General features: G+C 34.9%; 2 protein-coding genes across 2 annotated transcripts; one reads left to right on the top strand and one right to left on the bottom strand.

Annotated features, from left to right (window-relative positions):
- Positions 1-553: 553 nt before the first annotated feature.
- On the top strand, positions 554-1739 carry LSm3 (U6 snRNA-associated Sm-like protein LSm3). Its single transcript, XM_089635728.1, has 3 exons — positions 554-705; positions 787-894; positions 1014-1739. Exons 1-3 carry the CDS (start codon positions 685-687, stop codon positions 1185-1187), a joined length of 303 nt encoding a protein of 100 aa, XP_089491854.1. The 5' UTR covers positions 554-684; the 3' UTR covers positions 1188-1739.
- Positions 1740-6430: 4691 nt separating this feature from the next.
- On the bottom strand, positions 6431-11227 carry LOC149426109 (U3 small nucleolar RNA-associated protein 14 homolog A). The gene is made up of 3 exons (XM_089635714.1): positions 10437-11227; positions 9471-9663; positions 6431-7986 (listed from the first exon to the last, which is right to left on the bottom strand). The coding sequence occupies exons 1-3, from the start codon at positions 11105-11107 to the stop codon at positions 6502-6504; spliced, it is 2349 nt and encodes a 782-aa protein (XP_089491840.1). The 5' UTR covers positions 11108-11227; the 3' UTR covers positions 6431-6501.
- Positions 11228-15181: the final 3954 nt, after the last annotated feature.

Below are 15181 nucleotides of genomic sequence, written 5' to 3'. Positions count from 1 at the left end.
TACGGACGAAAATAAGTATTATTCTGGATACTTATTTTCGTCCGTAGGGTTGATTATGTCGTGACGTGATTATGTCCAGGAGAAATACGCTGCGTATTTCTCCTGGCTGTCGAAGTATCCAGAATAATACTTATTTTCGTTGTTTTCGCAAGCCAGCTTCGGTACACGGTCAAAATGCTTGTCACAAAGTGCCATAGACAATAAACTACGTGCTTGCGATCAAGCCGCTTGACCGTGTCCTAGTCCCATTACCGGTATTTTTACCAGGTATATTTTTTTACCTGAACTCACTGTACCCAGTAACGAAAAATACTGACAGAACCCACCTCTAGCACCTAATTCAATTATTTTTAGAATCCATTTTCTAACCCAAATATGACGTTTTTGTCCTTTTTCAATGACATGTTTTCCAATTCATTCCCCAAAATGTAGTTGAAATGTGAGATTTCGATTAATAATTTTGATCGGTTCTGAACGAAATCTTGTTCAATTTTTGTCATTCAATAAAAGACGTTCAACCAAAATCGCACCGTCTGAATGGCCATTATACCGATGTATTGAAAAAAATAAACAATGCATTCGATGCATTCCATAGACAAATGTTTTGACTGACATAAATTGTCAGGTTAAATTTTAACCTCTCGTGTTATTTTCTAAAGCCGGTTACTAACAAATTTTATTACGATGGCTGATGATGGAGAAAATGTATGTTTACTCTTAGTTTGCCCCTCTAAAGTAGTTGTCTGATTATACAACAGAATCGCTTATTTTACTTTTTTGTTTAAGATTCCCGTGATGACGGTGAAGGAACCATTAGATTTGATTCGGCTGAGTCTTGATGAGAGAATTTACGTGAAGATGAGGAGTGAAAGAGAGCTTCGTGGAAGACTACATGTAAGTATTTATTAGAGACCACCAACATGCCGAAGATCGACGTTATATGATTTCATCAAAACAATCGAGTAATTTTTAAGCAAATATAAATATTAATTTTAATCTTGATTGTATTTCAGGCCTATGACCAGCATCTGAATATGGTACTTGGCGATGCAGAAGAGACTGTCACAACTGTTGAAATTGACGAGGAAACATACGAGGAAGTATACCGCACCACTAAAAGAAATATTCCAATGCTTTTTGTTCGAGGGGATGGTGTTATTCTAGTTTCTCCCCCTATGAGGGTCTAGTGTACACAAACTTAAGCTAATATTGTTTTCGGTAAATATTTACCTAACCACGCTTGGCCTATTTCAGCGTATTGCTCGCCATACATTCGCATTGATAGTGTATGGCGAGAGATATGCTGAAATAGGCCACGCCATGATACTTATAGCTTAATGTGTCGCCTACCTTAATATGCACAGTTTATGGAAATTACACACTTCAAGTTACGTCCGGAGAGATAGTAAAAGATGCATTCAAATTCCATTTTTATTTAAAGTTCAAAATTTATCTTATGAAACAATCCCTTTGCCGCCATTTGTATTTATTTTACTATGGATTGACGTTTGTGAAAGTTTAATTTCAATATAAATACGCATAAAATAGTTAATTAACCCAAACTAAGAACCTAATAACCTATTTTGGGCGTGTAAATGTAATTGAAACAGAGTGTAATTTCCTTAACTTTTACCTAAAATTGCAGTGGTTAGGTAAATAGTTACCTTGATTTCATTCATTAAATCTCATTATAATGTGGATATATCTCTTTCTGTCAATAATATTATATTTGTTTAAGAAAAGAATTTTGTTTATATTATCTTCTGAAAATGACAATATGCAAACAACTTCCGTGAAGTACTGTGAAAATGGAATTGCTTGAAGTCAAGTAAACCAAATGGTAAGTACCACATATCTGTTATGACTCCTACCCGTCTCGGAATAGATATTTGCCTGATGGATGGGGCGGGTTGCCGCCAATGAATTCAATTGTAAATCTACATTTCCATACAAACCTTCAAACTATCTGTTTTCATATCAATTGAAATGGTTGTTCGATGTGAAGATAGATGGTCACAAATGATTCTGTCTGTATCTTTGTGAATGGATTATTATTTAATTTTGAGAGCCTCGATTCTATGTGGGTAAGATATTTTGACCGAGTTGCAGGTTCAAAAACCAATAATTAAAATGATGTCTTTTTAAATATTAAAAGTATTTAATATCACATAGTATATAATTCTAACGACCATATATATATTTACAAACGCTATGTATCTGGTTACTTAAGTCAGCTAAAGTTAATTTAAACTGTTCTTAATAAATTATGGAAAGGCGGCTCTTATAATAAAGTTGCCTAATATGGTGACCGGGTATCTCATCAAAATGACAATTCAACACATCTACAAAAAGTGATATAAAGTAATGGTAACTAGGTTACATAGGTAACTATTAAACCTAGTTTTTTTTCAACACTTTTTAAAGGTGTGTTGAATTTTCATTTTGATGAAATATCATGGAACCACCTATACAGTCAAACTTGGTTATAACGATCATGGCTACAGCGAGTTCACGGTTATAATGAGAAATTACAAAATGGTATTTTAAATAAGTGAAACGAAAATACTTAACTGGAATAACTGGACAGTTATAAAAATATATTATAATTTTTAAAATCATCTGTCCTGATGATGGAACGGAGGTACTGAAACCGGAAGACAATAAAGTGACTTAAAACCAAGTAATTTCATTTATTTAAAATGTGAAGTCACAATGTGTTTGCTTCTTTTGAAAAAAAAAGATATTTTAGTTCAGCCTTATTTTCAATTCTTTTGAAATTTGAATTCAGCGTTGAAACCTGTGATAAAACATGCGATGTAATAATCACTGTTAAAACTGGCGATGTTGTGTTGAATCTACTGATGAAATCACTTGTATCATTAGTCATATTAATTGACGTTTTTCTCGATCGAGATCCAGGACATTGGTTTTTGTAATAATTTTGGAGGTATTAGTTTGTCTCAGTAAAATACGCCCTGTAGTCGACCAAGCGTGATTGAAGTTGTTATCTCTTGCAAATTTTTTGTGTTTGATATAATAGAAATTTTCCCTTTGGTGTTAAATGTTCAGATACATAAATGCGTCTGGCTTGTTACGATAGCCCAACGTCAACTGTGTTTAGTTTATTAGTGTTGATCGTAGTAGATTTCTTGTAATTCTTTATTTTGTTTAGGAATTCATCGCGAGCTTGATTGCTGTTGAACGTCGTTATAATGGACCTGGGAATTTTTTCTAAAAGTTTTGGTCCCAATCAGCAGATTTTTGTTATTTCAGACTGTAATGGTGTGGCGGCACCTTCGTAATTGATAATTTTGGATATTTTTTTCAGTACTTCAATATTATTTTTAACGCTTGATTCAGGAACACCTTTTACTATGTTGCATATTTGACTATAGTACTCCTCTAGTTGATCAATTTTCTTGTCTTGTTTCAAAATAGTGTTTTGTAGGACAGAATTATACCTTTTTTTTTTTAAAAGAAAAAAAAATTACTTCAAAATTACTTTACTTCCATTATATCAGTATTGACTCGTTTCTGTGATGTTTCAATCTCGACTATGCGCTTTTTTAATTCATCGTGTTGATCCAATATAAATTGAATTGAATTTATGATTTCTTTGTTTTTGGGTATATGAGTCAAATTTTTGTTCCACAAATTCCATTATATGTAGCTGTTTTAAAATTGGATAGTTCCTTTAATTAAATAATTCAGAAGTGAGAAGAACTTTATTTTGATTTACGCCATCTATGGTTGAAGTTGAATGAAAAATGAATTTTTCAGTGCCGCTTGACTGAATGCTTGCAGATTTAGATGGTTGTATCGTATGCTTGGCATGTTTGACGATAGATGGCTCTTGATCATTAACATCTCACATAACAAAGTTTTACCATTGTTATTTTTTAGATTCTTTAAGCATTTTTTGCATTTCCACTGTAAATTTCTAGCTGCACGGCGTGAGGTTTCCACAATCTCTGCGCAAATGAGATGATAAACGTTTTCACAAACAGCACAAGATATGAAATCAGATGGATTGTCAATATTTTTATCACATACGATGCACTGTGTATTCATGGTGAATTTAATATAAAAAACTGATTTCACGATGGATAATATTGATTATATATATATATATATTTTTTTTTTAAAAAAAGAACGAAAAACATTCCCAGGTTACGAATAACCTGACAATATTTGAAAATCTCCTACTACCACCACAATAAACGGAAAATGTTCCTTGTGTTGTGATGGAGGACTTAGCCAGCTGAAGAGTTGAACACACTACGCCTGGGTGGGACCCAAACGCGATGTCAACTCGGCCACCGACCGGTCATTAGGTCATATCGCACCGGATGATGTGATATGACCTAAATTTCTTTAAAGAATGCACTGTTGTATTTTATTATAGAGCCTGGCTTGTTTCAAAATAGGTTGACAGTTTGTGTCAGTTTTTTGTGAAGACAAAAACACTGAAAAGAGCCACTTCACGAGATAAAAATGCACTGGTTTGATGCACGATCTTCGATTTGGGATAGTTGAGTACTTTAAGCTCAGTTCACTTTTTTTTTGGTGGTTTTTTATTAATTTGATGCAGACATAAAAATACGGCAACACTTGACTCTGTAGGTAGATATGTCATATAATTGTTGACTATTATAACGAGGTCCATATTCACTCAGATTCACTGATATACCGAGTAAATAATTTTGTGAACACAATTTCAGAATACATGAATGGGTCGTTGGGTTTGAAAAAATAGTTATTCAAGAACGGATACATATTTTTATGGCACTACCCTTGTGAGATTGTTAGCTATGTGAACCATTGCTCCATCGGGTACAATATAAAATCTGCGACAATCTTTGCAAATTCATTCCCTTTTTACGTCTTCTTTTGCATTACAACTCACCGTCAATTTTGTTTCAAAAACCAATAAATATGTTTATGAAGGTACCTAGTTACGAGTACCTACATCCCTGCACGGAGTAAATTTGTGATAGTGATGCACAACTTTTTCAGGCCGCGACCTACATGGGGATATTTTTTAGTTTTCGTTGAGGAGGAGGGGGTTGACAGAGATATTCAAGAGTTAAGTTTGTTTTTTATGAATTTTGTGTTATGCAAACCGGGTCTTAAAATTTGGTTCCATTTAGGAAATGTAGCGTAAATTAACCAAAACTCTACAAAAAAAATGTTCTCAGCCAGGGTTTTCAAGAATTACCTCGAAAATTCAGGGCGGGCTGTTTAACAAAATTTTAACAATGCATCAAAAAATCAAAGTTTATTTTCAAGTTCTGTGAAGGTTCTATTATTATTTCAGTTATGTAAAGCAACTGGTCAATAATGATATAATAATAGAACTTGAATAGAACCTTCACAAAACTTGAAAATCAACTTTGAAGTTTGATGAATTGTTCAAAGTCCATGAAAATTCGTCCTTAAATTTTTCTATATAGCCAGTGGACCGTATGAAATTGACAATTGGTGATGATAGTTATAATGCTTTGATTGTTTTGAAGAGGAAATTGAGAAGCATGAGAGCGAAATCTTTAAAATCTGCCGTGGTTCGCTTGCCATATTTTAGCCTAGTACGTAGTATTTTGGAAAGTGGCTCAATAATATGGGGACCAGGGGATGCAACGTACACTTCTATGGTAGAGAAAGTACAAAAGAAGTTTCTATGTTATCTTTATCTTAGAGACTTCGGGTACTATCCCTATTTATACCCATCAGCCTTCCTTTCCGGAATGCTAGGTATCGATAGTTTTGTCAACAGGCGGAAAGCTGCGTTGCTGATGATGGCCTATAACTTGTTGAACGGTCACATCAACAATCCAGAAATTTTGAATAAAATTTTATTTTACGTCCCTGATAACTTCGCAAGAGCGCGTAGACACAAACCATTCATTCTTCCGAGATGTAGGACTAACTTACCATTAGCAATGCCTCTCGGAAGAATGATGGGCCTTCTAAACTCACTAGCCTCTGACATCGACATTTTCCACCTGAGCATTATTAAATTTAAATCACTAATTAGGCAATTATGATTGTATAATGTATCTTTGTTATTGGAATTTTTTATTCTGTAAATATACATTTAAAATATAAATAAAAAAACGATCATTTTTTTTTTTTTTTTTTTATTCACATTTAAACCCGCTAAACTACTTATGTAGTTTGTCAGCAGGACAATAAATTGATAATAAATATTTTTCTAATTAGTAATACCTACTCCTATTTTGAAAATATGCTGTACTTTTGTGAATATATTGATAGTATAGGTAGGTACATACGACTTTTAAAAAACCCCTTTTGGATATAAAGATTAACAGCTATAAGGAGTCCCCTCGTGTTCATTATAACCAAGTTTGACTGTGATTTCAAAGTGGTCTTACTAAAATTAGCACCTACATTTTAATAAATAATACAGTAATTGGATTCAGGAATTAATCATATTTTATTAAATTAGAATAACAATAATAACTAATTACAATTTTGATAAAACTATTTTAGTTTAGCAGGTAATGTACTTTTACCATTTTTCATACGCAAAACATTTTTATTTTTAGAATGATTTTTACCTTTATTCTTTTTTGAAGAATATTTATTCCCCGTTATCAAACGCATGGTATTTGTCCCTTTTTTAATTTCAACCAGTTGACTCTCATCCATCGGCTCGATGATAATACCAGTCTTGACTATGACTGCCGGCTTGATCAACTTCCTGTGCGCCGTCTCTGGGATGAACGTGTTTCCGATGGGGGCTCGGACCGTGGACTCAAAGTCACTTACACTGGTGAAGGGAAACGGCAACTCGGATACTTGATGAACTTTGATTCTGGAATCTTTGGATTCGTTGATAATAACATTGTCTTTCTTGTCATCTTTCCTCGGGAGTACTTTGGGTGCGTTGAAAATAAACCTCTTACGGCGCTTGGGTTTCATCCCCTTGCCCACCCACGATCCCCAACCCGGCATTGATAAATCTTCTATTTGTGGGAGGTTCTTTTTAATATCGCTATCTTTATCTTGCTGAAACTCTGCAACAATATCGTCATCTTCAAAGGCCTCTGCTATGGTAATCCTCTTCAAGTTTTCTTCATCGTCCAAGTGATCGCCTTCCAAGTCCATATCGGGCAATGCAGACTGAAGATGTCTCGGTTTGATGGCGACAAACTTATCAGGATCAATTTTGCTAATATTTTCTGCCTTATTTGAGTCGCTGGTCAGTGGCTTAAAATTATTCAAATCGGCCGTTTTGTTCAAAGCCTCTGTAGAATCGGTAATGTCTGTAGTTTCATTCAACTCCTCGTCAATTTCAGGCCTAATAATTTTCTTTTTGAATTCATTGATTGGCATGCCATTTCTGTCTTCTGATATTTTCTGTTTCTTTTCTGGCTTCTTGTTTTTGGGTGTCTTTGCATCCGATTTCAAAAGCTTCAACTTACTTGAAACGGTTGTTTGAAGTTTATATTCGAGGTCATCAAAAATGCTGTCCACAGTTAGAATTTCAGTGTCATTATTATCCTTTTTCTTATTTGGAATTATTGGTTCAACATCCCATTCTGCCGTTGACTTGGCTACAATTGGTTGTAGTTTACGTTTCTTAGATTTGGGAGTCAATTTAATTCCATCTGCTTTAGTTTTCTTTAATTCTTCAACGATGTTTGATGCGGAGAGAACTTCCTGAGAAATATTTGGAGCAACTTGATCTTCTTCGTCCTTTTCACTCTTCTCCTCTTGTGTTCCTTGCTCCTTGTTTGTGTTCTGGACCGCATTGCGAGTGTCCCAGTATTTCTTGTAGCCACTAACGAAATCAGCCACCTCATTATTGGCAGGAGTAACAACTTTAGAGAGCCATGGATTATTAGCATCCTCTATCAGAGTTGGTACCTCATCTGTTTCTTCCTCACTTTCTGACTCGTCAAGTTGAGTTTTTTGCGTTAATTCCCTGCTTATTGCGAGTTGCTCAGCCAATTCTTGTCTTGTCTGAAATGTTTAATGGTATAGTTAAAATCGAATAATGTTAAATTCACATATCCACTGTGAAAAGACGGAAGGATTAACCTTATTTCTATACAATATGTAATTACATGGGGACATTTTACAGGGAGAGAGGTAAAATCTAACTAACCATCTTGTAATTTCTCTGTACGGCAGGCAGAGAAAATGGAATGTCAAACAAACCTTACTTCAACCACATTCATACATATAAAAAATATCTAGTTTTGTTTTTGGATGAATGGACTAGGGAGTTGTGAATAGTGCACCCTGGAATATTCCACAACCTAAAATAATAATTTTCCAAAGTGGGGAACTATTTTTTTTGTTAACCTTTCCGGGAGTATGGACGCGAATGAACGACGGTACACACTTTCGCCAAAGGAGTATGGACGCCTATGGACGACAGGGGTCGCATATTCATATTCGATGCATATTCTGTAAATATGCATCGTATTGCCATCTATGGGCATATTCCTGTGACTTTACACCAATTTTAAACATTTTACATCATTATCGACAGAGATATCGGCTGTTATTTATTTTGCATACTATCATAAAATTTAATCAAAAAATATATATCTTTATTTATGTAAAAAAAACTCACTCCCCAGAGCACAGCCAGAATTACGTAACTTACTGCCGGAAAGGTTAAGACAGTTATTCTGAAAGAGGCTTTCTTTTTTCAATAAAAATTTATCAAATGTAAAAAAGTTAATAATGACAGTAATTTTTTTTTTTTATATATGCAAAAATAAAGAAGTTATGAGCTTTCAAAGTGAACATATGCAATGATGTATCGTGACGTCACACGAGATACAATTCATAATTCTAATGGCAGTGGTACAGTACTGATGCGCCATTCATTGTATGTACGTTGACATCACATGCTTATCAGCCAGCCGCAAATATCATTTTAAAAGTTCTGTCCTCATCATGCTCTAATAAAATTGATACGATACATTGCGAATAACATGAAATTTCGTTGTAGAAGACAACCTCATGGGTATTTCACAATTAATATGAAAATTCCCACAATATTCCCCAAAAATAAATTCCCGGGAATTTTATTATTATTTAATGAGTAGGCAGCATTCTGCCGATGTGCTCATAACCGATTTCATAAGTTTAACAGTAATTGGGTCATTTTAAATTTAAAATAACTTTATCCTTTCTTCTCTCCAAATAAGAATCCAATTAAATCGTTTATATTATAGATATAGATATTTTCCAACTTAATATTCACCAGTTCAAAAACGCTATTATTACTTAATAAATTAAAATAAAATGTATGTTTATTATTGGTTATGTATAACTGTAAATGTGCATTTAAAATAAAATAAATAAATAAATAAATTATAGTAGCATTGATATGTTGTGGAGGTATTTTTTTGAATTTAACCATCACTAGTTGGGAATGTCAATTTCCTTTTGTGAGAATGTGAATTTTGGAACACAGAATGAAAGGTCACCTCTTTATCGTATTTGGCCCGGACTAGTTTATTCTTAGCCCACTGGCCGGTGCTCTTGTGGCGTAGCGTGATTCTCTCCTCGGCTCGCGTCTTCTCCAGCTGCTCCAACTTCCGAAGCGCCTCCTCAGGGTCACTCTTCTGCAAACCTTCAAAGTCCTTCAGCTGCTGCTTGATCTTCTCTTTCCTCTGAATTCTGGGGAACATACAGGACACTTATTATTACACACAAATAAAAAAAAGGCATGTTTCAACCATAATATAAACAAACAAACTTGACTCTCAAAAATAAGTTTAGGGGGCCACTGCTGTGTTCAAATCACATAGCAATCATGTGCTTATATAAAAATACATGTTGCTTTGTTTGTTCCCTAAAGACCCAAAAACGACTGTACCGATTTGACTGAAAATTTCAAAGTTTGTTCTTATTAGTGTCAGGAGTGTTTTTGAATGGTAGAAGAAGTAGTGGACGCCCGAAGAAGACTTAATGCATTATCTCTGCACTGGAATCAGATACGGAGTTGAATAATGTAGTTGTTATTTTTATAGTAAGAATGTGGTGTACTGTAGTGAATGGTGGAAGTCGGGGACCCCCAAGGATTTCATGGCACGATCAAGTCAAGTAAAAACTTATAAAAAGTAAACGTTTTTTAATATTTTAGAATGTTATTTACTCCTTAAAAATGGAGCCAGTTATCAGGTACACTAGAATTCACAACTTCAAAACTTTACTCCAAACCATTCAAAACCCCAAGCAAGGCCGGGTACACGTCAGCTAGTACTTCATATATATACTGTTGGTTAACTCAATTTGTCAAAAATGTTAGCCACTCGTCACTCCCGATAATATCAGGTTGTATCATTAATAATAATATTAAGAATTTATTCCAGAATGTATGCAGGGGTAGTGCAATGCAATACAATCCAATAATAATAAAGTAAAATGGAGTGAGGCGATGGAGAACGAACCTGTGGAATTTTTTACTCTTGATTTTGCTCTGTCTCCTCGCTTTTGCTTCTTTGTAAGACTGCTTGGCTCTGAGTTGGGCCGCTTCCTTTCTGTGTTCCAACAATTCACTCATCGTCATTGGGAAGGTTTCTTCAGCTTTTTCTTCTTCCACAGGCTTCAACTCGTCTAGTTCATTTTCCAGCTCAGATTTCAGCGTAAACTTCGACAGATAGTCCTTGGTGACAGGTTGTTTGAGAGACGTATTTTCCAGAGGAAACCTTTGGTGTTCCAAAGTTCTATTTCTGGACACGACGGCATCCCACCTTCCTAATTTAGTTTTGACTTCCTCAAAACCAGTCGACCTCTTAATAACGGCGGCTTCGTGTTTTTCTAAAGGCTTTCTAAGTGTTTTGTTGTTTTTTTGGGCAGTTTTCAATTTTTGACCAGTGTCAGCATGTTCGGCAGAACCTTGCAAGATCTTAATAATGTCAGTCACGGCCACTGCACTCCTCGTAGTTTTCCGCTTGGAGACGTGGAACTCAGACTTGGTATCAGATTGCCCGTCTCTTGAAGGTTTTAAAATATGCTGAGTCTTATCGAGTGTATTTATGGCTTTAACCAAACGCAAATGACTTTCTGGATCCACATCATCCCTTCCGTCAATATCGACTTCATTATCACTGTCGGACATTCTGAAGAATTAAGTGAGTGAACAGTATACACACACAGTAATTTAAAAAAAAACAACTTAATCGGACAATTAATTTATCGTAAGCACTTTTGACAACACGCGTAAAATGTGAGGTTAAATATTTTGACATATGCAAAGATAAAGTAGAATAGATTAAAAAAAGGTGAGTCAAGTCAACAATCTAACGACTAACGACAAGATATTTGTCGTAGTTAGGTACCGCTGGTAAAGAAAACCTTTTCAAAATAGCGAAGTTTTTATTACATTTTAATTTTAAATATCAAAAAGCGTCAAAATTCCACCCAATTTTTTTTGTATTGACTAAATGTTTTTTATTCAAAGAAAGTCTTTGTTTCAATTATGCCCGGTTCGCACGACTTGATACTCTCAATTCGGGCGTGGCCTAAGGTTCCCAGAATATAAATATAAGTTCATTTAATTTCCAAAAAGAATGCATCGGGTAGCTCGAAGTCTAGTTGAAATTCGAAACGATCTCTTTCACTTCTCATAATATAATATTATTTTTTGGTAAATCTAAGTAAAGCCTAAAAGGCAACACGGTATAATACACCAAAAATAAATCTCAATAACATTTTCGGCAGTGAAAATCTCAAATCATAACTACAGTTATTGTTAAATATAAATTTCTTATTTGATTGAAATAGAATATAATCATGTGCAAAACGATAACAAACCACCGAAATTAAGATATTGTATTTTAAATATAATTATTACTTATTACTATCCTTGGAGTAAAATTTTCTGAGTAGGAACATGCATAATTTTATCACTCATCATTTAATATGAATATTACAATGCCAGTTGGCGTATATTGGCCGTAAATTATACGCGATGGCCGCCAACTTTGGACGGCCAACCTGGTCAGTTTTCATGCACACATCTTGAAGGATCTTGGTGCCAACCTGCCAACGTGTACTAGAGGCATTAGAAATAAGTTTTTCAGTAAGTGGTTAAATTTAAAAATTCCTTGAATTTGGCATTTAAGTCTTTTTAAAAGCCCAGAAAAAAATGAATTTTCCGACCTACAAAAACAGTTGAAAATTTACTACTTATGATTCTTATGAACCCCTTTTGGGTTATGGTTTTATTGTTTAATGTGGCAAATTAAGTTCTTTAGAAAATAATCGTAAAACATTTAACTATTCATGCCTTAACTTGACAAGAAAAAAATTAAAACACCCCATCTTAAAAGAGTGTTATTTCAGCCTGATTTCAAATATCACACAATTGCCTATGAAAACTAACTTTAAAAAATATATCGATAGTGTTTTGGATTTGGTAAAACCAAAGATATTAGAAGAACGAGATATGCTATGTTGGCCGCCGGACCGTAGCCGGAGTACTACCTAATTAGGGTACTTTGAACGGTATCGGGACGTGTACGCACAGAAATCTGTTCTATTTATTAGTGCGGATACCTTAGCGCAAGCGAAGGTGTGCAGTAGTATTGGTGAACAAAACCGGCGACACTCGGCAAAACAATTCCACTCAGTACGAACTGCGCATAGCACATCTCGTTCTTCTAATATCTTTGGGTAAAACCATTCAAGCCACTTTTTTTTGGATAAACCTTTTCAATGGTTATAGGATATATAGAATAATATATATATAGAATAGTTTTCAAAGAACATGGTAAAGTAATTTTTGCTGAAAACGAAATTTATATATATTTTTATCATAAATAAAATTGCAACATTTAACACCAAAATTTTGAAAAACAAATGATCACTTTCATATAAAAGTCAAGATTTTTCTTTAGTTTTACGAATCCGTTAATATTGGTTTTTATCATGTCTTGCAAAAGCTTCCATTTTGTGGATTGAAGGGTTTTTCCAAACCACAGTGGATATACAGGGTGTCCGGAAACTCGTAGTACAAGCGGGAAACTGGTGAATCTACATCACATTTGGAGTCGATTTTGTAGTATATATTTTTTTTATTTGAGCTTTCGTTATCGAGTAAATCGAGTTTGAAGTTGATTTTTTTTTTTTTTTTTTTAATCAAATTCTTATAAATTATTACTGAAAATCAAAGTACCCAACTAATTAAAACTGTTTGAAAGTAAAACAAACGAAGAAACTCGGATTTGAAGCATTATTTTGAAATCACCCTTCATTTAACCCGGTGTAATCATAAAATATTTCTGCTCTGCAGGGTTAAAACATCTGTTATTCAACCCTAAACACCAGAAAAAACTTTAACCCTAAAATAGCCGAAAAATATTTTTTTTTGGTTTTTTTTTTGAAAATGCTCAAATCAAAAAACTTTATGTTTTTTTGGGTTCCCCATGTGGTGTAGATTCTCCAGTTTCCCGCTTGTACTACGAGTTTCCTGACACCGTGTATAATTTATTTTTATTACCTTTGGAACGCTGAGCACCCGTGACCTAATATCTCCGCCGTGTGCCAACACAAAATATTCGCCAGCTATTTTCGTAATAACTAAAATCTTTTTGCAAAAATTATGTTTTTGTTAAGGTAGGCAACACATTACGCTATACATATGATGGCTTAGCCTATCTCAGCATATCGCTCGCCATACACTACCAACGGGAATTTATGGCGAGCGATATGCTGAAATAGGCCAAACCACGTAAATATAGCACACTTATAGCATGGTCTGTCACAGACTTAACGGTAGTGCAGGGGTTCCCAACCTTTTTGTACTCTAGAGTACATTCTAAAATATCAGTAGGGTGGCGGGCACCACCTATTTTTAATCGACAAACTCGGGGCAGCTATCGCAATCAAAATGACAACAACGCGGTTCCAGGCGGGGAATACTATTTGCACATCACTCCTTGTACACGCCGAAAACCCGAAGTGAGCCGATGATCGCCGAACCGATCGGGACGGTATGAGCATGTGAATACTGTCAGTTTGGCTGTCGGGGCCATGCTTATTGCTTTCACTGACAGACAGAGCTGGCATGTGTTTTGGCGCCTTCGGCGTTCATCGGCTCAGTTTGTGGCGTTCGTTCACTTCGGGTTTTCTGCGTGTACAAGTAGTGATGTGCAAATAGAACTCTCCGTTCCAGGCTAGCGTGAAGAGTGCAGTCTGGCTCGCCGCTAGACAGGTTGCGACAAGTACTGTCAGCAAAGGAACCACTCATACATACAATATCGCAAACATACGAACGTATTTAATAAACATAGGCACTCAAAAAAAATAAAACTCTAACAAATAAATAAAAATAATTCACATTTTTTATTAATGTTTATGAAAAAATTATTTCGCTGTCGAATAGTGGCGGCCACATACGAATCGTTACGCGGGCGCCATGGTGCCCGCAGGCACGAGGTTGGGAACCCCTGCGGTAGTGTCTTAACAGATAATGTATTTATGAAAATAGTACATATATAATCTACCTAGTTTCCCCAGAATAGCTACTTATATCCAAAGAAATGTATTTTTTTTCTCTCCCCTAAGAATTTTTTAATATGAAAATTTTATTATATTTTCCATTTGGCTAAATAAGTGTTTTTTACAATAAAAAACACACAACAGACTACATGATTAGGTGCGTGTGTTGAAGAATGACAGTAGTATCACTGCTATTATTTTATTACTCTTTTCTCATTGTTCATTTTGTTGCCAATTGAATGCGAATAGGCCTTTATAAGGTGTTTTGTAAATGTATATTGCTCTGATCCAGATGAATGCATGTATAAGCAATAGTTGAACAGAAAAAAGCCCAAAATATTATTACGGACACAACTGATTTTGTTTGGCCCTTTTATCTGCAATTTTTTTTTTAGTTGTTTTTGAACAGCCTCGAACGCTAAGAGCGCATTGTTTTGATAGGGCCGGAAATTATGTTGAAATAAAATATATTGCACCATACTTATATGTGAACTTGAATATAATATCAATGAGAATACTGTGCTCGCCCGATACGGCTCCTAGTTCCCAGCATACGAATGACCGTAAAACTCTTGGTACTGGTACGCCGCTACGTACCACGAGAAAAATAAGTTGCTAGGTAGTTAGTAGGTGTAAGTACATATGTTCAAGTCTAAATATTGGACTGTCGGACGCCTTTCACGTCTCTGAG

The sequence above is a fragment of the Hesperophylax consimilis genome, chromosome 1, assembly GCF_061612785.1.
Source record: "Hesperophylax consimilis isolate HC1 chromosome 1, BYU_Hcon_1.0, whole genome shotgun sequence".
In the NCBI taxonomy this organism is placed as follows: domain Eukaryota; kingdom Metazoa; phylum Arthropoda; class Insecta; order Trichoptera; family Limnephilidae; genus Hesperophylax; species Hesperophylax consimilis.
This window is presented reverse-complemented; position numbering and strand designations above follow the sequence as displayed.

Coding starts and splice junctions, on each gene's coding strand:
- LSm3 (XM_089635728.1), top strand. CDS start 685: ATGGCTGATGATGGAGAAAAT. Junction 706..786: donor TGGCTGATGATGGAGAAAAT/GTATGTTTACTC, acceptor TTTTTGTTTAAG/ATTCCCGTGATGACGGTGAA. Junction 895..1,013: donor AGCTTCGTGGAAGACTACAT/GTAAGTATTTAT, acceptor ATTGTATTTCAG/GCCTATGACCAGCATCTGAA.
- LOC149426109 (XM_089635714.1), bottom strand. CDS start 11,107: ATGTCCGACAGTGATAATGAAGTCGATATTGACGGAAGGGATGATGTG. Junction 9,664..10,436: donor AAGAGTAAAAAATTCCACAG/GTTCGTTCTCCA, acceptor TATGTTCCCCAG/AATTCAGAGGAAAGAGAAGA. Junction 7,987..9,470: donor GGGCCAAATACGATAAAGAG/GTGACCTTTCAT, acceptor TAAACATTTCAG/ACAAGACAAGAATTGGCTGA.